Source organism: Nyctereutes procyonoides, unplaced genomic scaffold (genome assembly GCF_905146905.1).
Source record: "Nyctereutes procyonoides isolate TBG_1078 unplaced genomic scaffold, NYPRO_anot_genome, whole genome shotgun sequence".
NCBI classification, from domain to species: domain Eukaryota; kingdom Metazoa; phylum Chordata; class Mammalia; order Carnivora; family Canidae; genus Nyctereutes; species Nyctereutes procyonoides.
In genome coordinates, this window is record NW_026575134.1 from 1,300,160 (window position 1) to 1,319,455 (window position 19,296).

Genomic DNA, 19,296 nt, shown 5'->3' on the forward strand with positions numbered 1-19,296 from the left:
CGCAGGACCCGGATGAACTGCAGTCACCACATCCTGACCCTGAGGGTCCGAACTGGCACCCCCGCTGTGGGGCAATGTGTGTGTCTGGGTTTGCAGCAGGGCCGCAGGGCCGCACACCGGTGAGCCGAGCACCCCACTCCTTGGGGCCGGAGCGCACCCTGGACTCACACCTAAGCGTGTAGACAGCGGCCGCCTTTACTCCGAGAACGGCTGCCCTGGTCCCACTCCAGCCGTCTGCCGGGGACAGAAGTTCGGAGGCCAGACACCTGTCAGTAGTAGGATAAATAAGGTGTAGAATATTCCCGAAACGGAACAGGAATGAGCCAAAGATGTGGGGGCAGAGGGACGGATCCTGGGCGGCGCCCCGAGGAGGAGGCCCGCTGCGCGGGATCCGGGGCCGACGGTTCTCCTGCCACCAGGTGCGGACACGGGCAACCCTGGGGGGCGCGGTGCGTGGACCCAGGGCCCCGGGGGTCCTCAGGCCACAGCAGCGCCCCGCCCCTCGGCTTGTGTGCGGCCTCACCGGTGCGTCGGCTCAGGAACACTCACCCAGCGCTGCGACCGAGTATTTGTGCGTTTTTCTGGACGATGAAAAGTTGACGTCAGCAGTGTCCAGAGAAGCGCGGGCTGCCCAGGTAGCAGGTGCGCGCCGGGCGGGCCCATCACAGGCAGTGGCCTCCCCCCGTGCTGCACAGGCGTGTGGCAGGCGACACGGCGGTCCCCAACGGCTCCTTATGCGTGCGTTACTTTTAACGGAGCCCCAGACCCACAGCCAGCGGCCGGGGCCTGCCGTCTTCTCCTGGTCTGCGTGGACTGATGACAGGACCTATAGTTCTGGAGCCAAGCTCAGTACAGATTGCCCCCGTGGTTGCCACCCAGTGTCAAGGTGAGCAGTGTGCCCGTGGGCCGCGGGGTGGGGGCGGGAGCATGGCCTGGGCTGCCCCCGGGGCCCCCTGTGTGATCTGCGGGTGCCGGGGGGGGGGCGTCTGTCCCCCTCTCTGCCCTTCTGTTATGGCCTCATGTTTCAAACGCTGCTCCGTGGATTAGAAACGCGCGTCGGGATGTTAGCAGCTGCTTGTGCACCAAGGCCTCCGTGCTCGGGGAGCGGGGGGAGAGTCCGGAGAGGGGGTGTCGAGCCCTTCCTGCAAGGCTCTCGGGCCGGGTGGGCCCCGCCTCACCCCTGGGGTCTGCAGACGGAAATCCCACTGTGGCCTCGAATGGAGCCTGCCCCGACTTCGCTGACGGTGGGGGCTTTTTTTCTTTTTTTTGAAACAGCAGACCTTTCACCATATTTCAAAATTTCAGAAAATACTTCTTGCATTTCTGCATAGGATTTACTAACGCGTTTTCTGAGAATGTCTCACTTAAAAACGAGGGACTGTTTCGTTCCTTGGATTTCGGCGCAGGCCGGGGGTGTACGATGAATCAGAACTTACCGACTGGAGGGACCGGAGTGAGAGGACCTGGAGTTAGCGCCTCCGTTCCGGGAATCCGGGAAGGACGCGCTCCTGAAAGGAAGCGTGAACGGTGTGGGACACCGTGTCCTCCCCACACACTCCCGGAGCTGCTCCCAGGGAAGGACACTCACTTCACAGAGTAGTGTTCTTTTGGAGAAAAAGGTTCCTTTTGCAGAAACCGAGTCTATTTCCTTTTGGTACATAATTTACTGCCATTTAAAATTTTTCCCCATTTTAATTGTCCTTTTTGCTGCTTTCTGGTTAAGAAATGCCTCTGTACTAGATCCTTCCCGGAAGAACGTGGGTGTGCACATGGACACGTGTGCTCACACATACCTGAGCATGCACTTGGTGGTTTTGTTTAACGCGGCGGGAGATGAGACTGCACATTGGGGAAACAGTATTTCCCGTCTTTTTTTGAAACCAGTGACCTGCGAATCTAACATACGCCAGGTGCGTGTCAAGGAAATTGAAATGCATTCGTGGCTTCCTCTGTAAATACCAGTGGGGGGATTTCACGTTCAGAAGAGACAGATTTGTGGGTTGGAAACGTGATTTGCAACAGGGGAGACAAACGTCGCCGTTTCAAGACCGGGAACTGATACCGAGTTGTGCATCGTTGGGAATTATTTTTTAACATCATGGGTCCCAAGGAAAGGAAATGCCAGTCGTCTAGTGCCCCGAATAAAGTGGGCCGCCTTGAGCCAGTGCTGGCCCCACGGGGCTCCGACACCGCGAGGACCCCTGCTCCAGGGCCCTGTCGTTCTCGTGCTCCGGGCTGTGCCTCGGTGTTCAGTCTTTGATGGAAGAGAAGGAGATACGCCTCCAGGCACCGGCGTAGGTTTGCCTTCAGCAATACCACGTCTTCTTGCCTCCTGGCATTGCTTGTGGCTGAGACCCACGGGATGTTATACTATATGTTGGCAAATCGGGCTCCAATAAGCCAAGTTAGCAGAAGCAGAAGTTGTTTTTTTTCCCCCCCTCAAGATTCTTAGTAGCTCTGGAGTTACAAATCTGTAAAACTAAATGTGTCATGAAAAGGAAGATACAACCCATCCACACCCTTGAGACAACAGCTAAAGCAGTTCCAGGAGGGAAATTTATGGAACTGAATGCTGACATTAAAAGAGAAGAAAATTCTTACATCAGTTAAGTCATCACTTCAAGAAACTAGAGTAGTAACAAGAAGAAAATAGTAAAGATGGGAACAAAAAAATCAATAAAACCGAAAACAGAAAATCACTAGAGAAATATCAATGAAAGAAAAGCTAGTTCTTTGGAAAGATCCACAAAATTTATAAACTTCCAGCAAAACAGGATTTTAGGGGGGAGAAGATGCAAACTAAAACAGGATAATGCCTATATTTATGCTTATGAATAAGTGAAATGAATACTAATATGGATGCAATGGCTGGGAGGGAGGAATTGGGATTATTTGTTATTTGTCATTATTCACACTAGTCTTGAAGCACAACAGTGTTGTTTGCAAGTGAGCTTGGATTAGTTTAAAAAAAAAAAGTGCAACATATGCTTAAAAAGGAGAGAAAATGTAATCATATAAAATGCTAAGTTAAATCCAGAAAAGGCAGAAAGAAAAATACAAAAATAGGAACAAAAATGAAGGCAACAAATAAAAAGAGTAACAAATATGGGAGATACAAATCCAGTTATATCAGTAATCACTTTATTTGTTTAAAGCTTTATTTTAGAGAAAGCATGCATGTGTGTGCACAAGTGGGGCGAGGGGCAGAGAGAGAGAGAATCTACAAGCAGACTCCCCACTGAGCACGGAGCCTGACGTGGGGCTCAGTCTCACCACCCTGAGATCATGATCTGAGCCAAAACCAAGAGTTGGGCACCTAACTGAGCCACCCGGGTGCCCCTCAATATTCACTTTAAATGTTAATGGCCTAAGAGATAGAAGTAGAGTAGTTCAGAACTTAAGACCCACCTATGTGGGGGCACCTGGGTGTCTCAGTGGGTGAGCATCTGCCTTTGGCTCAGGTCATGATCCTGGGGTCCTGGGATCGAGTCCTGCATAGGGCTCCTCATAGGGAGCCTGCTTCTCCCTCTGCCTCTCTCTTTGTGTCTCTCATGAATAAATAAATACAATCTTATAAAAAAGCTCTGTACTATGAGAACCCACCTTAAATATAAAATATATAAATACATACATACATATATATATATATATATATATATATATATGAAGTAAGTGGGTGGAGAAAAATATATCATTCTAACACTAATAAAAAGAAAGCAGGAGTAGCTGTATTAATTTCAGCGTAGACTTCAAAGCAAAGAAGGTATCCAAGATAAAGGAGGTGATTACTAATGATAAACGGGTCACCTCTCCAAGAAGACGTAACGATCCGCCATGTGTACTCACCGACAACAGTGTCAGGATACATGAGGCAGAAAATGATGGAAGGGATACATGAATTCACTACTACAGTTGGAGACGTCAACATCTCCTATTGGAAACGGACAGATCCAGCAGGCAGGAAATCAGTAAGGACATAGTTGAACTCAGTACCATCAATCAACTGCATATAATTGATACCTGTTGACTACTTTATCCAACAATGGCACAACGCACATCCTTCTCAAGTTCACATGGAACGTTTACCAAGATGGAGCGCGATCTGGGTCATAAACACGCTGTGACACATCTAGAAGAATAGAAATCATATAGTGTCTACTCTCAGACCCCAGTGGAATTAAACCAGGAATCAATAACAGAAGGGTAACTGGAAAATCCACAGATACTTGGAGATACACAACAGCCTTCTAAAAACACATCGATCAAAAAAGACATCTCAAGAGAAGTTTTAAAACATTTTGAACTTCATTAAAGTGAAAACACAACCGATCAGAATTTGTGGGATGCAGCAAAAGTGGTGCTTGGAGAGGGATACGTAAGGCATTGAATGCGTATATTGGAAAATAACAAAGTAATGAAATCATTCTAAACTCCCACCTAAGGAACCGAAAAAGAGACAAGCAAATTAAATCCAAAGGAAGCAGAAGGAAAGAAAAAAAAAAAAGTAAAAATCTGAGCAGAAATCAATCACATTGAAAATGTGAAATTCAGAGATAAAGTCAAAGAAACTGAGCTGGTTCTTTGGAAAACTCAGTGAAGTTGAGAAGCCTCAACCAGGCTCACTGAGGAAAAAAGAGAGAGGACACAATTTACTAATCTCAGAAATAGGGGGCATCACTCCAGATCCTACAGATGTTAGACAGATAACAGAGGAATTCTATAGGGACAATTCTGTGCCCACAAGTTCAACAACCCACGTGAAATGACAGTGCAGTATTGGCAAAAGCATCGATAGATAAATCAATAAACAGAATTGAGGCCCCCCCCCAATACACCCAAATACGTATAGCGACCTGATCTTCGAGAATGAGGTGAACACAGTGCAGTGAAGAAAAGATCATCTTTTCAACCAACGGTGTCGAGCAGTTGGGCATCCACACGAAAAATCTATGACCGTGTGGTACTCGTCCTCCTCCGAATGACTTGTTTCACTCCGCACCGTACTCTCCGGGTCCATCCACGTGGTTGCACGTGGCAAGATGCATTCTTCCCAGCGGCGGGGTAGCAGTCCAGCGCGCGTAGATTCCACGCCTTCTTCGCCCGTTCGCCTACCAGTGGGCCTTCAGGCTGCTGCTCTGGCGCGGCGGTTGTCCACCACGCTGCAACGCCCAGGGGTGCACAGAGCTTCCAGTTAGTGGGTTTGTCTTTTGGGTAAATACCCAGTACTGGAGCCTCTGGATTGGATGGTATTTCCATATTTCATTTTCCGAGGAACCCCCATGCGGTGTCCACAGTGGTCGCAGCAGTTTACACTGCCACCAGCCGTGCACAGGGGCCCCTCCCTCTACATCGTCGCCAGCGCTTGTTATTTCTTGGCGTTTGATTTTAGCCACTCTGACAGCTGCGAGGCGGTATCTCATGGTGCTTTTGGTTTCCATTTCCCTGACGGCGAGTCATGTTGAGGATCTTGGCCTGTGTCTGCTGGCCACCTGGATGTCTTCCTTGGAAAAGTGTCCGTTCGGGGTCCCCTGCCCTTCTCTAAAGGAGGCTGTTAAAGCCCAAAACAATGAAATTACTTAGTCCAGGGTCACATAACCATTAAGCAGCGCCATCCGATTTTGAATCTAGATGTTTCGGGAGAGGGGACCTGCAAGTGCAATTAGGGTGTGTCTTCGATGTGTAAGGCATACTGAGAGATATTAGGGCCAATTAGGAGACTGTGTCCTTGGATTAAACTCCATAAAAGAGATAAACAGAAAGAAGCACACTGCAGAGAGCTAGAGTGGACTGTCAAAATCACAGGTCTCACGCGCCAAGTGGGCCAAGTGTAGACAAAGTGGGTCCCACCCAGAACGGCTGCCGTGGCGCTGTTGGGCCCTGACCTCATGGAGCTGAGGAAGCCGTCCTGGGCCGAGGATGTCAGGAAGCAGCCCCGAGTGGGTTGTGCAGGCATGTGCGGGCTAGAGGGCCTCACGTCGGCCGTCTGGGTGGGCAAGGGTCTGTATCTAAAATATGGCAAAGCCGGTGGAGGGGAGGGACCTAACTGCACCCCGGGTGTCTGAGGTGTCAGCGGGCGGGACACAGGGGACCCTGCTCGAGAGAGGGAGAGGGTTGGAGCTGCAATTTGGATCCACTCCCAGATGGATGATTGTTAACTGCTCGAGGTCTCCAACCGAGGTAAAGTAAGTCCCGGGAGGAGCCCTGTGGGAAGGGCTGGGGGCGAGAAGCAGGCAGAGTCCCCGCGGGAGCAGGGGCCCTGTGTGCCGGGGCGCAGGGACCACGCGGTGGCATCGAGGAGCTGCTGCGCTTGACCACTGGGCTAACGTGAAAACTGTAGCCGCGAAACCGTGAGTTCCTGTGCTTGGGACTCCTCTGCCTAGAAGCTTCGGAGCCAGTCTTGCTTCTGGAGCTTGGTTGGATCCGCTTATGTTTAAGAACTGTGTAGACGAATGTTTCTCGTGCCCTTAGGACGGCGTCCCTCCCAGCCCGGCTCGGGGTGGTGGGAGCGCATTATCGAGGACCTAGAAGTGAAGAGGGGGCGGGGGGGTGGGGATCTGCGTCGGCGCTCAGGCTCGGGCTGGAGGCCCTACGCTGACCCCGCACCTGTCACATCCCAACCGGGTGTGCGAACCACAACACAGTAACTTCTGTTCGACTCGTGTCTTGGAAACCACGTCTCTGCACCCTTGACCTTCCACGAAGGAAGATGCACGGGGCTGGGAAGCGCACGGCGGAGCGGTCGGGGGGTGCAGAGGCCTGGTCACCGCGAAGCCGGTGGCAGCGGCAGCAGCCCCGGGGCCGAGGACCCAAGCCCACCCGGGGGGGGGAGGGGGACAGGTGGCCAGTGTTGCCAGCGCCCCACAGCCCACTCTGGCAGGTGTGGAAGCTACACGGCGCCCACCGTTGCCCCGAGCAGCTGGCCCGTGTGCACTGCCCCTTGCAAAGCTGCCGTGAAGAATAAACCCGGTTCTTTGAAAGCCCCCGTTAAATCATTTTTCCCCTACGACTGCTTAGAATTCATTAAATCAAAAGACTGCAGGTTCGACTCCTGTCTCAGGCCCACAAATGGAACAGCGGGTGGAAGCGGCAGTGTTGCCATAACAAACCTAAACCACACCAGTTTCCTTTCGGGGCCGAAAGTGGGAGTATTTCCTTCTAGGCCGAGCCCTTCGCAGCGTCATTCCTGAGACCGTGGACAAACCACCCGGGCAACGCGCGAGGTGCGCCTGCACGCTCCTGACCTAGACCGTTTTTGTGTGTTTCAGGCCCAAACTGCTTCGCGGAAACCGCGGTCATCCCGGCTGGAAGAGAGGTCAAGACTGATGAATGTACCATATGTCACTGTACTTACGAGGAGGGGACGTGGAGGATCGAGAGGCAGGCCATGTGTACGAGGCACGAGTGCCGGCAGATGTAGAAACGGGACCATAACAAAACAGACGTTTTTCTAGGACATTTTACGGATGGGAACCTTCCAGAGGACCCTGGGGAGCATCCTGCAACGGGAGGAGACGTCGGATGAGGAACGTGGAAGGTGGCGGCGCTTCTGCGATCCTTGCTCCCCCGAGAGAAAGAAATGGGTACATTTCAAAACGTCCACGAGAACTCGGGGCATGAGCCCCCTCTCTAAATAAATGTGCTATTTTCACAGTAAGTACACCGAGGAGCACTATTATATATTCGATGTATTTCTATAATCCCTCCATTAGAGAGCTTATATACGTGTTTTCTATAGATACAGATTAAAAATGCCGTGTTGTCAACCGTCCTCACTGTGTACCTGCCTGTCGCCTCCAGTTCGGGTCCCGTCCGCGAGCTCGGTGGCGGCTGCCGACGCTGCTTCTCTTGCGGGGCCGGCGCCCGCCCGTCGATGCACCACGAGGCCACGGGACCCTGAGATCCGGCCCCGTCCCGTTCCATCACAGAGACAGGCCTCGAGTCTGTCCTTAGAGACCCAGCACGTCAGTAGCTTGCCTTCCCAGTGACGACCCCCTGCCTTTACCGTCCCTGCTCCCAGGCGCTGGGAGATGGGGGGACAGAGATATGCGGTGTTCGGGGCCCCAGAGCGACCCAGACGTGTACCTTCCCCCCATGCACACTTCTTTCTCTCCTAAGCCCCCCGCGGGCCTCGCAGCAGGGGACGATGACGTAGGCACCGTGGCTCCAGAACCTGCAGTGGGTGGGCCCGGCTGGGTGCAGGGCCCCCGCCGTCCACGCAGCGGACGCAGGTTTCTTGCTGGAAGGACCAGCCACCCTCCGGAAGAGACCGGGTAACATCTGAAGGGCCTCCCCGCGTGAGCCACGCTCGGGGAGCAGAGAGGGGACAGCGGGAGCCCCTGCGCGCTGCTCCTTCGGTTGCTTACCTGTGATCCCACATGGATTTTCTTTCTCTTCGCTTGGACAGGGAATAAAAGAAGCCACTGGAAATTTCCTGATCCCTGGTCCCCGCATCCTAGAGAATATTTCTGCCTTTAGCAACCTCGTTGACACCTGGCACACTGACGAGGAAGGGCGCTGGTCTTGACAGGTGTGCGGGGAGACATGATTATAATCGCTATTTGACTCCTTATAGGTTTTTCCCCCATATTTTTTTTTACTCCAAAATTTTTTTATTTTTATTTATTTATTTATTTATTTATTTTAACTCCAAAATTTTGAATTGAGCACCTATTAAGTACCAACCATTGGATGACCAAAAAAAAGGGGGGGGGAATAGAGCATGGTTTCTCGCCTTCATGGGCCTTTGGCCTAACAAGAGTAAGAACTGAGAGTGCCTCGGGGCAGCAGGTCAGTCCGTCAGCAAAGAGGCTGGAAAGCTGTCCTGAGAAGAGCAGGGAATACGGAAACACCCTCCAGCACTGAAATCGTTCACTCCTTAAAGGTCGACTAATCAAGAAAAATGGATATACGTGTCGTTATTGAAAACGTGAACCGCTGTGTACCTTAATACATGGACAGCCGGCATTAGCGGAAGCTTCCAGAACTTTCCACATGCTCACAGTCCGTGTGCATCTTGTTTATCAAGAACACCTTGGTCCAAACGGGCTCCATGCGCCTAGAGTTTTGAGAAAATCCTCAGGGGAAGGATTAGCGAGTTGCTTTGGAAAACTGAACATTTGGCAGTAAAGGCTCCTTGATGTCGGCCATCGTCACTCTATTATCCCAAGGTAGATTTTTTTTTTTTTTTTGAGACCAGGTTATGCAAGTGATGGTTTTGCCAACAGTGGGCTCTCCTTCCCCCGGGGGGGGGGGGCGGGAGGTGGGTCATTAGCTGTCCTAACAGGACACCTGTGTGTCATGCGCCTTTCAGCTAGTGGATGCACTAAACACATCTCACTGCTTAAAATCAAACATCAAGATAGAAAACACCTGAATTGTCTGAAATTGGATTTTTTAGACATTGCATGCACATAACGATCGTGCTGGGGGGACGGAGGAGCGTTTCTTAAACATACGATGCTGCAGGCCTCGCAGCGTGTGAGCACGTATCTCTGAGACGCCGTTGGACGGCGCACGGGAGATGATGCACACCAGCTTAGCCAAAACTTGAGAGCTCACCTCTATTATTTCTAAACATACGGAAAACAGAATTATAGACACAAGCCGAACCTAACAAATATTAACAGTTTATTATATTTGCCTTAACAGGCGAGAGATCAAGCCTACTGTTACTATTAAGTCTTTAAAAATCAGATGCTTTTCTGCAACGCACTAGGGAGCGGTGAGGGCACCTGGCTGGCTGTCGGTGGAGCACACGACTCTTGATCTCGGGGTCACGAGCTCGAGCCCCACACTGAGGGTGGAGGTTACGTAAGCAATTCAGGAAGGGTGACCAGGTGCCCCCCATCCGTGCGAGGAGGCCGGCCACATCGTTGGCCCGTGCAACTTGACCTGATGTTGCAGGCCGCCCGCCCGCCCGCCGGCTGTTCTGTGCTGCAGGCTGTGCGGGGCAGGTGCGTGCTCTCCTGCAGAGACCGCCGCTCACCCGCGGGGTGAAGGCCTCCGAGCCGTGCCACGTCCCACCTCCAGGGCCCCCTGGCTCACCCCCCTGCCCCGCAGCTTCCCGTCCGCCAGGCTCACCTCCCGGACACAGGGCGTCCGCGCCCCTGAGCTGGGCCGAGCTCCCCGCGGGCGGCCTGGCATCTTCAGGGCTCCCCGCAGCCTCCCACTGCCGCCGGGCCCGGGCCTCGCCGCGCCCTGAACCAGCCCCTGCCTCTCAGCCCTGGGGGCCCAAGGACTGTCCCGCGGCGCCTCCGCCGTGCCACCCATTTGGTATTTGACGCTCGCACGGTTTAACGATTTAGAGACCACATCATACTTCTCATCACCCACTTTGTCTGTTTGCTCTCTTATTTATCCTAAAATCTCCTTATTTCAGGCCGTGGAACATTTGGTCCCTGGAAGGTCATCCAAGGCCCTTATGTTAAAGGCGTGTTGAGTCGTAGTCGGTGTATTAACCCAGAGTCCTCTGCTGTCCGCGCGTGAGGCCAGCAGCTGTTCTGAAGAGCAGCGCAAGCTCCGGGGGCTGTTGGCCTTCCGCTGTCGCTGCTGTCCCTGTCGCGTGCTTTCTCGGGCGACTTGCAAATCTCCGTGTCGGGGGACGGCAACCCGACCGGGACCAAACCCCACCAGCCCTTTTTGATGCAAGTCAGGAAACAAATCGCTTTTGGTGTGAAATTTCTGATGGTGGAAATAATTTCTTACATTGAGGTCCTTAGTGACGGTTAAACAAGTGGAGTTTACAGCTTTGGTCTTTGCCGTATTTACTTACCTGGTTTCAACTTTCAGAATATGAACTTCTTGTCTTAGACCTTCACAGTCCAGTGTGTATGCAGACTTTCATCTGCACACATAACATAGTCACTCGATGGGTGTCGAATAAGGTAATTGGGTCATTTCTGCAGAAACACACGTTTCCGGAGGCCGTTGGAAAAGTGTTAGGAGGTGGTGCTTGTCTATGTTCCACCAGATGCCGACGTTCACTCAAGAGGTTTGCAGAGCACGTGGTGTTTGTTTTTTTGTACACCTAATTTTTATTTTTATTATTTTTTTTACATTTTTATTTTACTTCCAATTAGTTAACTACGGTATTATGTTTGTTTCAGGTGTACAATACAGTGATTTAACAATTCTATGCATCACCTGGTGCTCATGACAACAGGTGCACTCCTCCATCCCCACCCCCTGCCCACCTCCCCTCTGGTGACCAGCAGTGTGTTCTCTAGAGCAAAGAGTCTGTCCCTTGCTTTGCCTCTCTCTTTTTCCCCTTTGCTCATTTGTTTTCTTAAACTCCACAAATGACTGAAATCCTATGGTATTTGTTTTTCTCTGAGTCATTTTGCTTAACATTTTACTCTCTAGATACACTGATGTTGTTGTAAATGGCAGGAATGGCGGGATTTCACTTTTTTAAGGGTGAGGAATATATATTTTCCAACCATACATATATGTTCCATATATATACACGTGTATATATATATATATATATATATACACGTGTATATATATACACACACACATACCGCATCCTCTTTATCCACCCATCAGGTGATGGGCTGCCTCCATAATTTGGCTATTGTAGATAATGCTACTATTTGGATGTAGTAGTCCCAGTAGTTCATTTTTTATTGTTTCCCTTGCCTCAAGAGTCATTTCTAGAAAGAAAAATTGCCATGGCTGATGTCGAAGAAGTTCCTCTGTTCTTTTCTAAGATTTTTATGTTTTCAAGGTCTCTCATTTAGGTCTTTAATCCATTTTGAATTTATTTTTGTATATGGCATAAGAAAGTGGTCCAGTTTCATTCTTTTGCATGTGGCTGTCCAGTTTCCCCAACACATGTGTTGAAGAGATGGTGTTTTTTCTATTGGATATTCTTTCCTGTTTTGACAAAGACTAATTGGCATTTAGTTGTGGGTTTATTTCTGGATTTTATATTCTATTGTATTGATCTATGTGTCCATGTCTGTACTAGTACCACAGAGGTTTTTTTTCTTAATTTGTTTCTTTGTTTTTATTAGTTTTAGGGGTAGGATTTAGTGATTCATCAGTTGCATATAACACTCAGTGCTCATTACTGTACCACAGTGTTCTGATCACTACAGCTTTGTAATATAACTTGAAGCCTGGAATTGTGATGCCTCCAAATTTGCTTTCTGTTTTCAAGATCGCTTTGGCTACTTAGGGTCTTTTGTGGATCTATACAAATTTTAGGATTGTTTGTTCTGTGAAAAACATTGTTGGTATTTTGATAGGAATTGCATTAAATGTGGAGATTGCTTTGGGAAATATAGACATTGTAACAATATTTGTTCTTCCAATCCATGAGCATGGGATGTCTCTCCATTTCTTTGTGTCATCTTCAATTTCTTACATAAATGTTTTACAGTTTTCAGAGTCTAGGTCTTTCACCTGTTTGGCTGGGTTTATTCCTAGGTATCTTATTATTTTGGGTGCCAAACAACTAATTTTTAAGGGAATAAATCCTGTTGAAGACTAAGTCACACCGACATTCATGCAAGGCATGCTCGCTCAACATGTCAATAACATTAGGAAGATTTAAGTGAACATGCACTCTAAATGCTTGGCACACGGGCATTTGATGGTCCAAGAGATCGGTACTGTTCAACTCCTTCCTGTGAGTTCAGAGTAGTATGCGAACCCTATGACTTACATGTTACATGGGTGCAGAATTACCAACAATAATCAAAAGATATACCTGAAGTCACTTTAGTACATCATTGACACATTCTGATGAGTTAAAGCAATTGAAAATATTGCCTCCATAGTTTCAAATCAATTTTCAGGAAACATAAACATTTCTCACTCTTACTTAAAAGTTAGTAATATTTAATGATTTTCCTTCTTTTAAAGATTATTTATTTTTTTTAAACGATTTTATTCACTTATTCATAGAGACAGAGAGAGAGGCAGAGACACAGGCAGAGGGAGAAGCAGGCTCCATGCAGAGAGCCTGACGTGGGACTCGATCCAGGGTCTCCAGGATCACGCCCTGGGCTGCAGGTTGCGCTAAACCGCTGCGCCACCGGGGCTGCCCTAAAGATTTTTTATTTATTCATCTGAGAGAGAGAGCACTCGAGTGTGAGCACGAGCACTGGGGGGTGGGGAGGTCAGAGGGAGAGGGAGAAACAGACTCCCTGCTGAGCAGGGAGCCTGATGCGGGGCTCAACCCCAGGACCCTGGGATCATGGTCTGAGCCAAAGGCAGATGCTTAGCCGACTGAGCCATCCAGGGGCCCCTGATTGATTTTCTATTTTAAAAATTCCTGGAACTTAAGTTTTAGGCAGAACTGTTTTCAAATACACTATGGGAATATCCCTTTTCCCATTTTCCTTTATTTATTATGTTTACATTATGAAATGAATACAATTCTCTTTTTATTTGATTTCATCAGGAATCCCTTCCTAAGCATGTGTTTCTTATAATTAGAATTTTTAAAGTGAAAAGTATCCAAGAAGTAATGTCTTTCTATGAAACTACTAAGGTTTTATAAATGTATATGAGATTTAACAATCTTAAAAAAATCCACCACCAGGCAATTAATAAACATAAATTCTAAGCCAAGAATTATGCTAGGCGCTTTCATTAGTTATTTATTTTACTTATTGGATGTATTTATTTATTTATTTATTTAAGATTTACTTATTTATTTGAGAGAGAGAGAGTGAGCAGGGTGGGGCGGGTAAAGGGAGAAAGAGAGAAGCAGAGCAGACTCTCCACTGAGCGCAGAGCCCGACAACAGGGCTCAATTCAGGGCTCAATCTCAAGACTCTGAAAACATGACCTGAGCTGAAATCAAGAGTCAGAGACTTAACCAGCTGAGCCACCCAGGTGCCCTAGAGGTGCTTTCATTTATTATCTCATTTAGCCTCAATATCCCCAGGGAGCCCTTGTTTGCAGAAAAGTCAATGTGGGCTTGGGGAAGTTCAGAAATAGTCATAGATTTCAGGCTAGTGAACGATGGGTTTAAGACCCAAACTCTGGCTTACGCTCCAGCCTGCGATTTGAAGTCTTATCATTCACTGTTAAAGGAAGGGCCTCTAGATAGAAGACCTGGTTTTCAAAGTGCTCTTGTGTTCTGCTCCTCACAAGTGCCGGGAATAGACAGCCTCCCAATCCCCTAATTCAACTATGGAAATCTTGACATTTGTCAAAGTAAAAAGTAGCTCCTCACACAATATCGTGACCTCCCTCACCCAAATGTTCGTCATACATTTTGATTCCTATCTGAACGATAACCAGATTTCTTGTTAAAATAGTATTCAAGCATCAGTGGAGTTTTATAGGTCTTCTTTTAGGTAGGGTCCTCCCACTGAGGGCCAGGTATCTGGCCAAACGTCATGACCCCGTCTTCCTGAAGCCAAGTGAAGCCAACTGCCAATGTTTATTGCGTGCCAGTTATATGACAAGCACTACGACAGGCATTTCAAATGCTTTCATTTGATTTCTTCCTTTTGTCCACTCTGCTGTATCGGTGAGGAAATTAACACATGGTGGGTAACTTGTTCAGTGTCAGGGAGAGAAGTGAGGTCATCTCCATCTGGTTCCATTTTCCTGCATGGGGCATGGTCAGGGCTGAGATGGATCGCGCTGCTTGCGTCAAATATCCTTCCACCAGAGTGGAAGTGGTATCACTCTACAGATATTTATTGGGTGTATGGTACGTGTCAAGTAGGGTTTAGGCCTCAGTAACTACGAAATCTATGGCCTTGGGGCCCGTGGAGCTCTTAGCCAAGTACACCTACGGAGGGGCAAAAATCAGTAAACACGGAGATGGCATCACAGGCCATTCTGAACTTTCACATCAAAGTCATTAACTTGCATCGGTAACACCATTAATAATTTAAAACAGAATTTTGCTACCTCCCACTATATACATCACTAGTGACTGAACGATGAAGCTCATATTGTGGAGAACCAATGACTTTAAAAGAATTAAGTGCCTTCTTGGGTTAGTTAAGCTCTCTCTACAACACACTCTGCACACATTTTCCACTTCAGCCTCGCAAGCTCCAGTTTAATTGACTGACTATAATTAATTATGAAGTACTCTGCTCATGTTACATAATGTTAAGTTTGTCATTTCAAAGCACATGCTGTTTCTCCAAACAATCGGAGGACGGTGGAGGAGAAGGTACCCCAGCTGCCAGCTGCCGACCACTGGCCAGGTTGATTTCCTCTAGAAGAAAACATTCCTGTTTAAAAATAGGCATCACTGCAATAAAGGGGCTCGATATAAAAATACTTCCCATCTGTCTTTTTGTATGTTGTGGATTAATTATGGCGTTGGTACCAAAAAAAAAAAAAAAAAAAAAAAAAGATCTTACAAATAGCAATGCTGAAATGAGAATCAAAATGTGCCCCTTACAAAAAACTAAATGTCTTTAAAAGAAACATGATGGGCTTTTTTAGTACAATAAAGAGCGTACGTACACTTGAAAGGACAAATAATGTTATAGAAGAATTGGGAGGAATGTATAGAGTGATTATTTTGGATATGCAACTTAAAATGGAAAAGTTGAAATTTGGGGTAATACAAATTTTAAAAGACATTTTAGAAACCTTTCAAATATTGAGAGGTATTTCTTAAAGACTCAAAAATATCTAATGAGCCCCTTTCTTACGGAAACAAGGAAAATAATGAGACAAAAGTGGTCTACGGGTGAGATAATTTTCCCTCAGTTTATTCCTCAAAAGTATGTCGATTTTCCAGCTGGAAGCTTTCTTTCTATACACGCAGGCATCTATACAAATGGATAATGTTACCTTATGAATTTGCCAAGACCTAAAATGTAAATATAAGCAGGATATGATCAAAACAAAATGAACAAAAGACAAAAGAAGCAATGCATTATTGGCTAGACATTCCTTTTAAGTCCAATATCAAAGGAAACTGGATATAAGCAGTAACAGGTGCAATGGAGTAGACGGAGACTCTCTTCAGCCGATTTTGCCATTTGTCTGTGTAAATACAGCTACATAAAGCCTGTAACTACTTGTGCGTAGCTACAAATCTAAGCATGTGTATATACACATATGTATTTAATAGTGTTGTTTACTATTTATAATTTGAATCAATCTTTTGGAAGAATTTTAAATTCTAATTCCATGGACCCAGTATTTGAAAGTGAAAAGAGAAAAGATTTTAAATGGCATCATTTACAAATATATGTGATGCTTTACCACGTGCCGGATAATTAGGAGACCATGTCTTTGTGTTTTAATTTTTAAAAGACTGCTGTAGGAAAAAAAATATACTAAGATGTTGCATTTATTATACATTTATGAATTACAGGCAGTTTTCTATAGACTGAGAACAATGATATATTTTTATAAGTTCTTTAGTGAAAGTGAGTCTGCCAGTAAGCGTTCCTGTTCTGAGCACAACATCAATTTTATCTACCAAGTGTAACAACAGAGGAATCCCCAACCATCATTTTTCCTGCTTATCTGACATATGGAGACCATTACGCTCAGTGCTGAAGACACCAAGGGGAATTCCAGTCAGGGAAAAGGAGGGGAGGAAACTGAGCCAAAGGGAATGCCATGCCCACGATGCTTTTAGAGAACAAGGGCTAGGGCAGGCTGGTTGGAGGGATGGCTCTGGTGCCAGCACAGAAGGCACAGGCAAGTGGTTTCCATCCCTGGCATGGGCCTTATTGCACATTTATAGACTTGTGGTGGCTAAAATCCAAGGCCAAAGCATCCTTTTAATATTTATAAGTATCCTTAAAAAAAATTGTATTATCTTTCTTTATGTAACTTAGCAGTAAAGGCTGTCGCCACTAGAGGTCTGGTTCTAACACAGTCCTTCCACTTACTGAATGCTGATCAGTACAGGATACCTACCTCTGCACTTCAGACTGTGCTTTAGTATGAGGACGACGTACCAACCCCTAAGATAAATGAGTTAGTATCTGTAAAACACACAGGCAACAAGAGGTAATACTGATAAAGCACAAGGTCCATATAAAGGTGTTTATTGCTTAATATATTGGAAATATGAGAATATTGAAATCAAAACATTTTGAAGATTCTAATTCAGTAAAAGTGAATGTCTAATTTGGGACTCATTTTATTCCTGTGTTTAAATTTAAAACATATAAATTATATAATATCATAGATTTTATCCCATTTATATATAATATCTGCCAGAAAAAAATGTTTTGTAATACCTTAATATTATGTGGAGCTGAATCTATATGGTTAGGCCCAATCTGTATATGTCGTTGCATGGGTATGTGCGTTGAACTGATTTATAAAATAAACTATTTATTAAACTGGGTTTTGCACTTCTAGACAGAGTCACATTTAAGAGAATACTTCTAAAATATTTCAGCCTTTTAAACTAGATTAAACAAGAATAAAGTGTGTATCGTTAAAAATACTCAAAATTCTACAATTATTTTGAGTTATTTAAACATAGTCCTTGGGGCTTATTCAACTGTATATTATGACTTTCACGTGTGTTACTTAAATGAAGGATGGACGCTGCTTTACATGGAAGTGATATCTACAATATAATCGAGCCCCACAGGAGAGGTGTGATGATGGTACATGTTTACTTTGTCATTTCTAAAAGTGAACGATGTTCCTTAAACCAAGTAACTAGAAATATGGACTAATGGTAAGTGAATATCTTGAATTAAAGTTCTTTTGATGGACCCTCACTAGAGTTTCCTTTGCTGTGGCAGGAAGAAAGCCTTCTTTAAAAATCGATAAAAAAAAATTTAAAGCTAAGAACTTTCATATTCATGAGTTGGCATATTAGGTGATTTGGAAAAATCTGCCTGCCAAAGTCAACAAAATAAACTGGATGGAATGTATAATCCCCTCTGAAGCAACTGAAGGCCCAAAACCCTAGGAAAAGCCCAAATACAAAGTGTAGCCTGCCATTCTGAGCATTCCTGCCTGAGTATGACTGCTAGATGGAACAGTTTTTCTACTGAGACACTGAATGAGTGTGTAGGGTGAAATGTGGAGTCTGGGTGCATCAGAGACAGGGGCCTTGGTCACCTCCCCACACTTCCGTGTGTGACCCCAGTGGGCTGCATACGAGGTGCACAGGTGATCTGACGGTGAACCAGGTGCCATCCTAACTACAGCTCATCTCTGAGTCATTGGATTACTCCAGAAAATCCCAGCTGCTGAAACTGGCTTAAAGTGATCCTTTAGGTTACTGCAGTCTCTGGCTCCTCTGTAGGAATAAGTGATACTATCTTTGGCCCTAAATTACGATTACAAACATTTCCAAACACAAAGCATATGGTCAAAGCTAAAGAGGCACACAGGGCTGAGAGACAACTTAAACACAAAGGAGCAGAAGTCCAGAACAACAGGTGCAGAATCACGGGTTGTCCAATGATGCAATAATCAGATCCAGAATATAAAGCTGATTTCCTGCACTCAAGCAGGCACAGGACAAAATTATTACAATTTTTAGCAGAGGATTAGAAAAGAAATTAGAAAAAGAATGTCGGGAATGGGAAAGGCAAACTCACCACAGATTCTGAAGATACGAAGATAATGAAATTAAGTTACAGGAGATTGCCGGTTCTGCCAAAATAAAGTATCCCCATTCCTCCATGATTCTCCCTCTTGCTACTAAAAATCCTTGACACAACAAGAAACCCTAAGAAACTTTGGGAAGTTGGAAAAGAGAAGGCTGCCTGAGCACCTCAGGAGTTGAGGGACACCACGTGGAAGGTCCCTGGTTTCCCTGTGCCTCCCATATATTCCAGGTCCATCATCAAACACAGACAAAAAATTGGATGTGAAATGATGAGCTAACAACAGAAGACCTTCCTGGCCATAAACCCACCCTGCCAAGGGGAAGCACCAAGGGAAAATTGTACCTGCACCCCTGGTCCTAGTGGTCCCACTGGGAGCTGTCCTCCCACCCACCCACCCACCCACCCACCACCCCACAGAAGCGGAGGGCACTCCCATGGCCCTGCTGGGTGGTTTGGGGGCCTTCCCTGTACCTCTTACACTGTGAAGTGGCCCAGACCTTGGCTGGATGCTTCCCTGTGCAGGATTTCATGGCTCAGGGGCCAGGCCTTTGCTAGCCTGGGCAGCCGTGTTGAACATATAGCGTGTAGGTGTACACCCCCGAATGGATGAAACACTGGAAAGAGCTGGATGTCATCGGTTCGCTACCACATGGATGGCTGGGGTTCCTGTGGAACGGTGCCCTATCAGGGACTCACTAGTGGCCGCTGTTTGGGATAGATGTGACGTTCAGAGATGGCGTTAGCTAGAAGAGCCTGGGGAAGTGGG

The 19,296-nt window shown here is 46.8% G+C and overlaps 1 protein-coding gene across 1 annotated transcript in view; it reads left to right on the plus strand.

Moving 5' to 3' along the window:
* VWC2 (von Willebrand factor C domain containing 2) overlaps window positions 1–7,654 on the plus strand; it is an 85,533-nt gene extending 77,879 nt beyond the window's left edge. The window contains exon 3 of the mRNA XM_055301216.1: window positions 7,266–7,654. Within this exon, the coding sequence (XP_055157191.1) occupies window positions 7,266–7,417 (152 nt within the window). The 3' untranslated portion in view covers window positions 7,418–7,654. The remainder of the gene's footprint in view (window positions 1–7,265) is intronic.
* The last annotated feature ends 11,642 nt before the right edge of the window (window positions 7,655–19,296 follow it).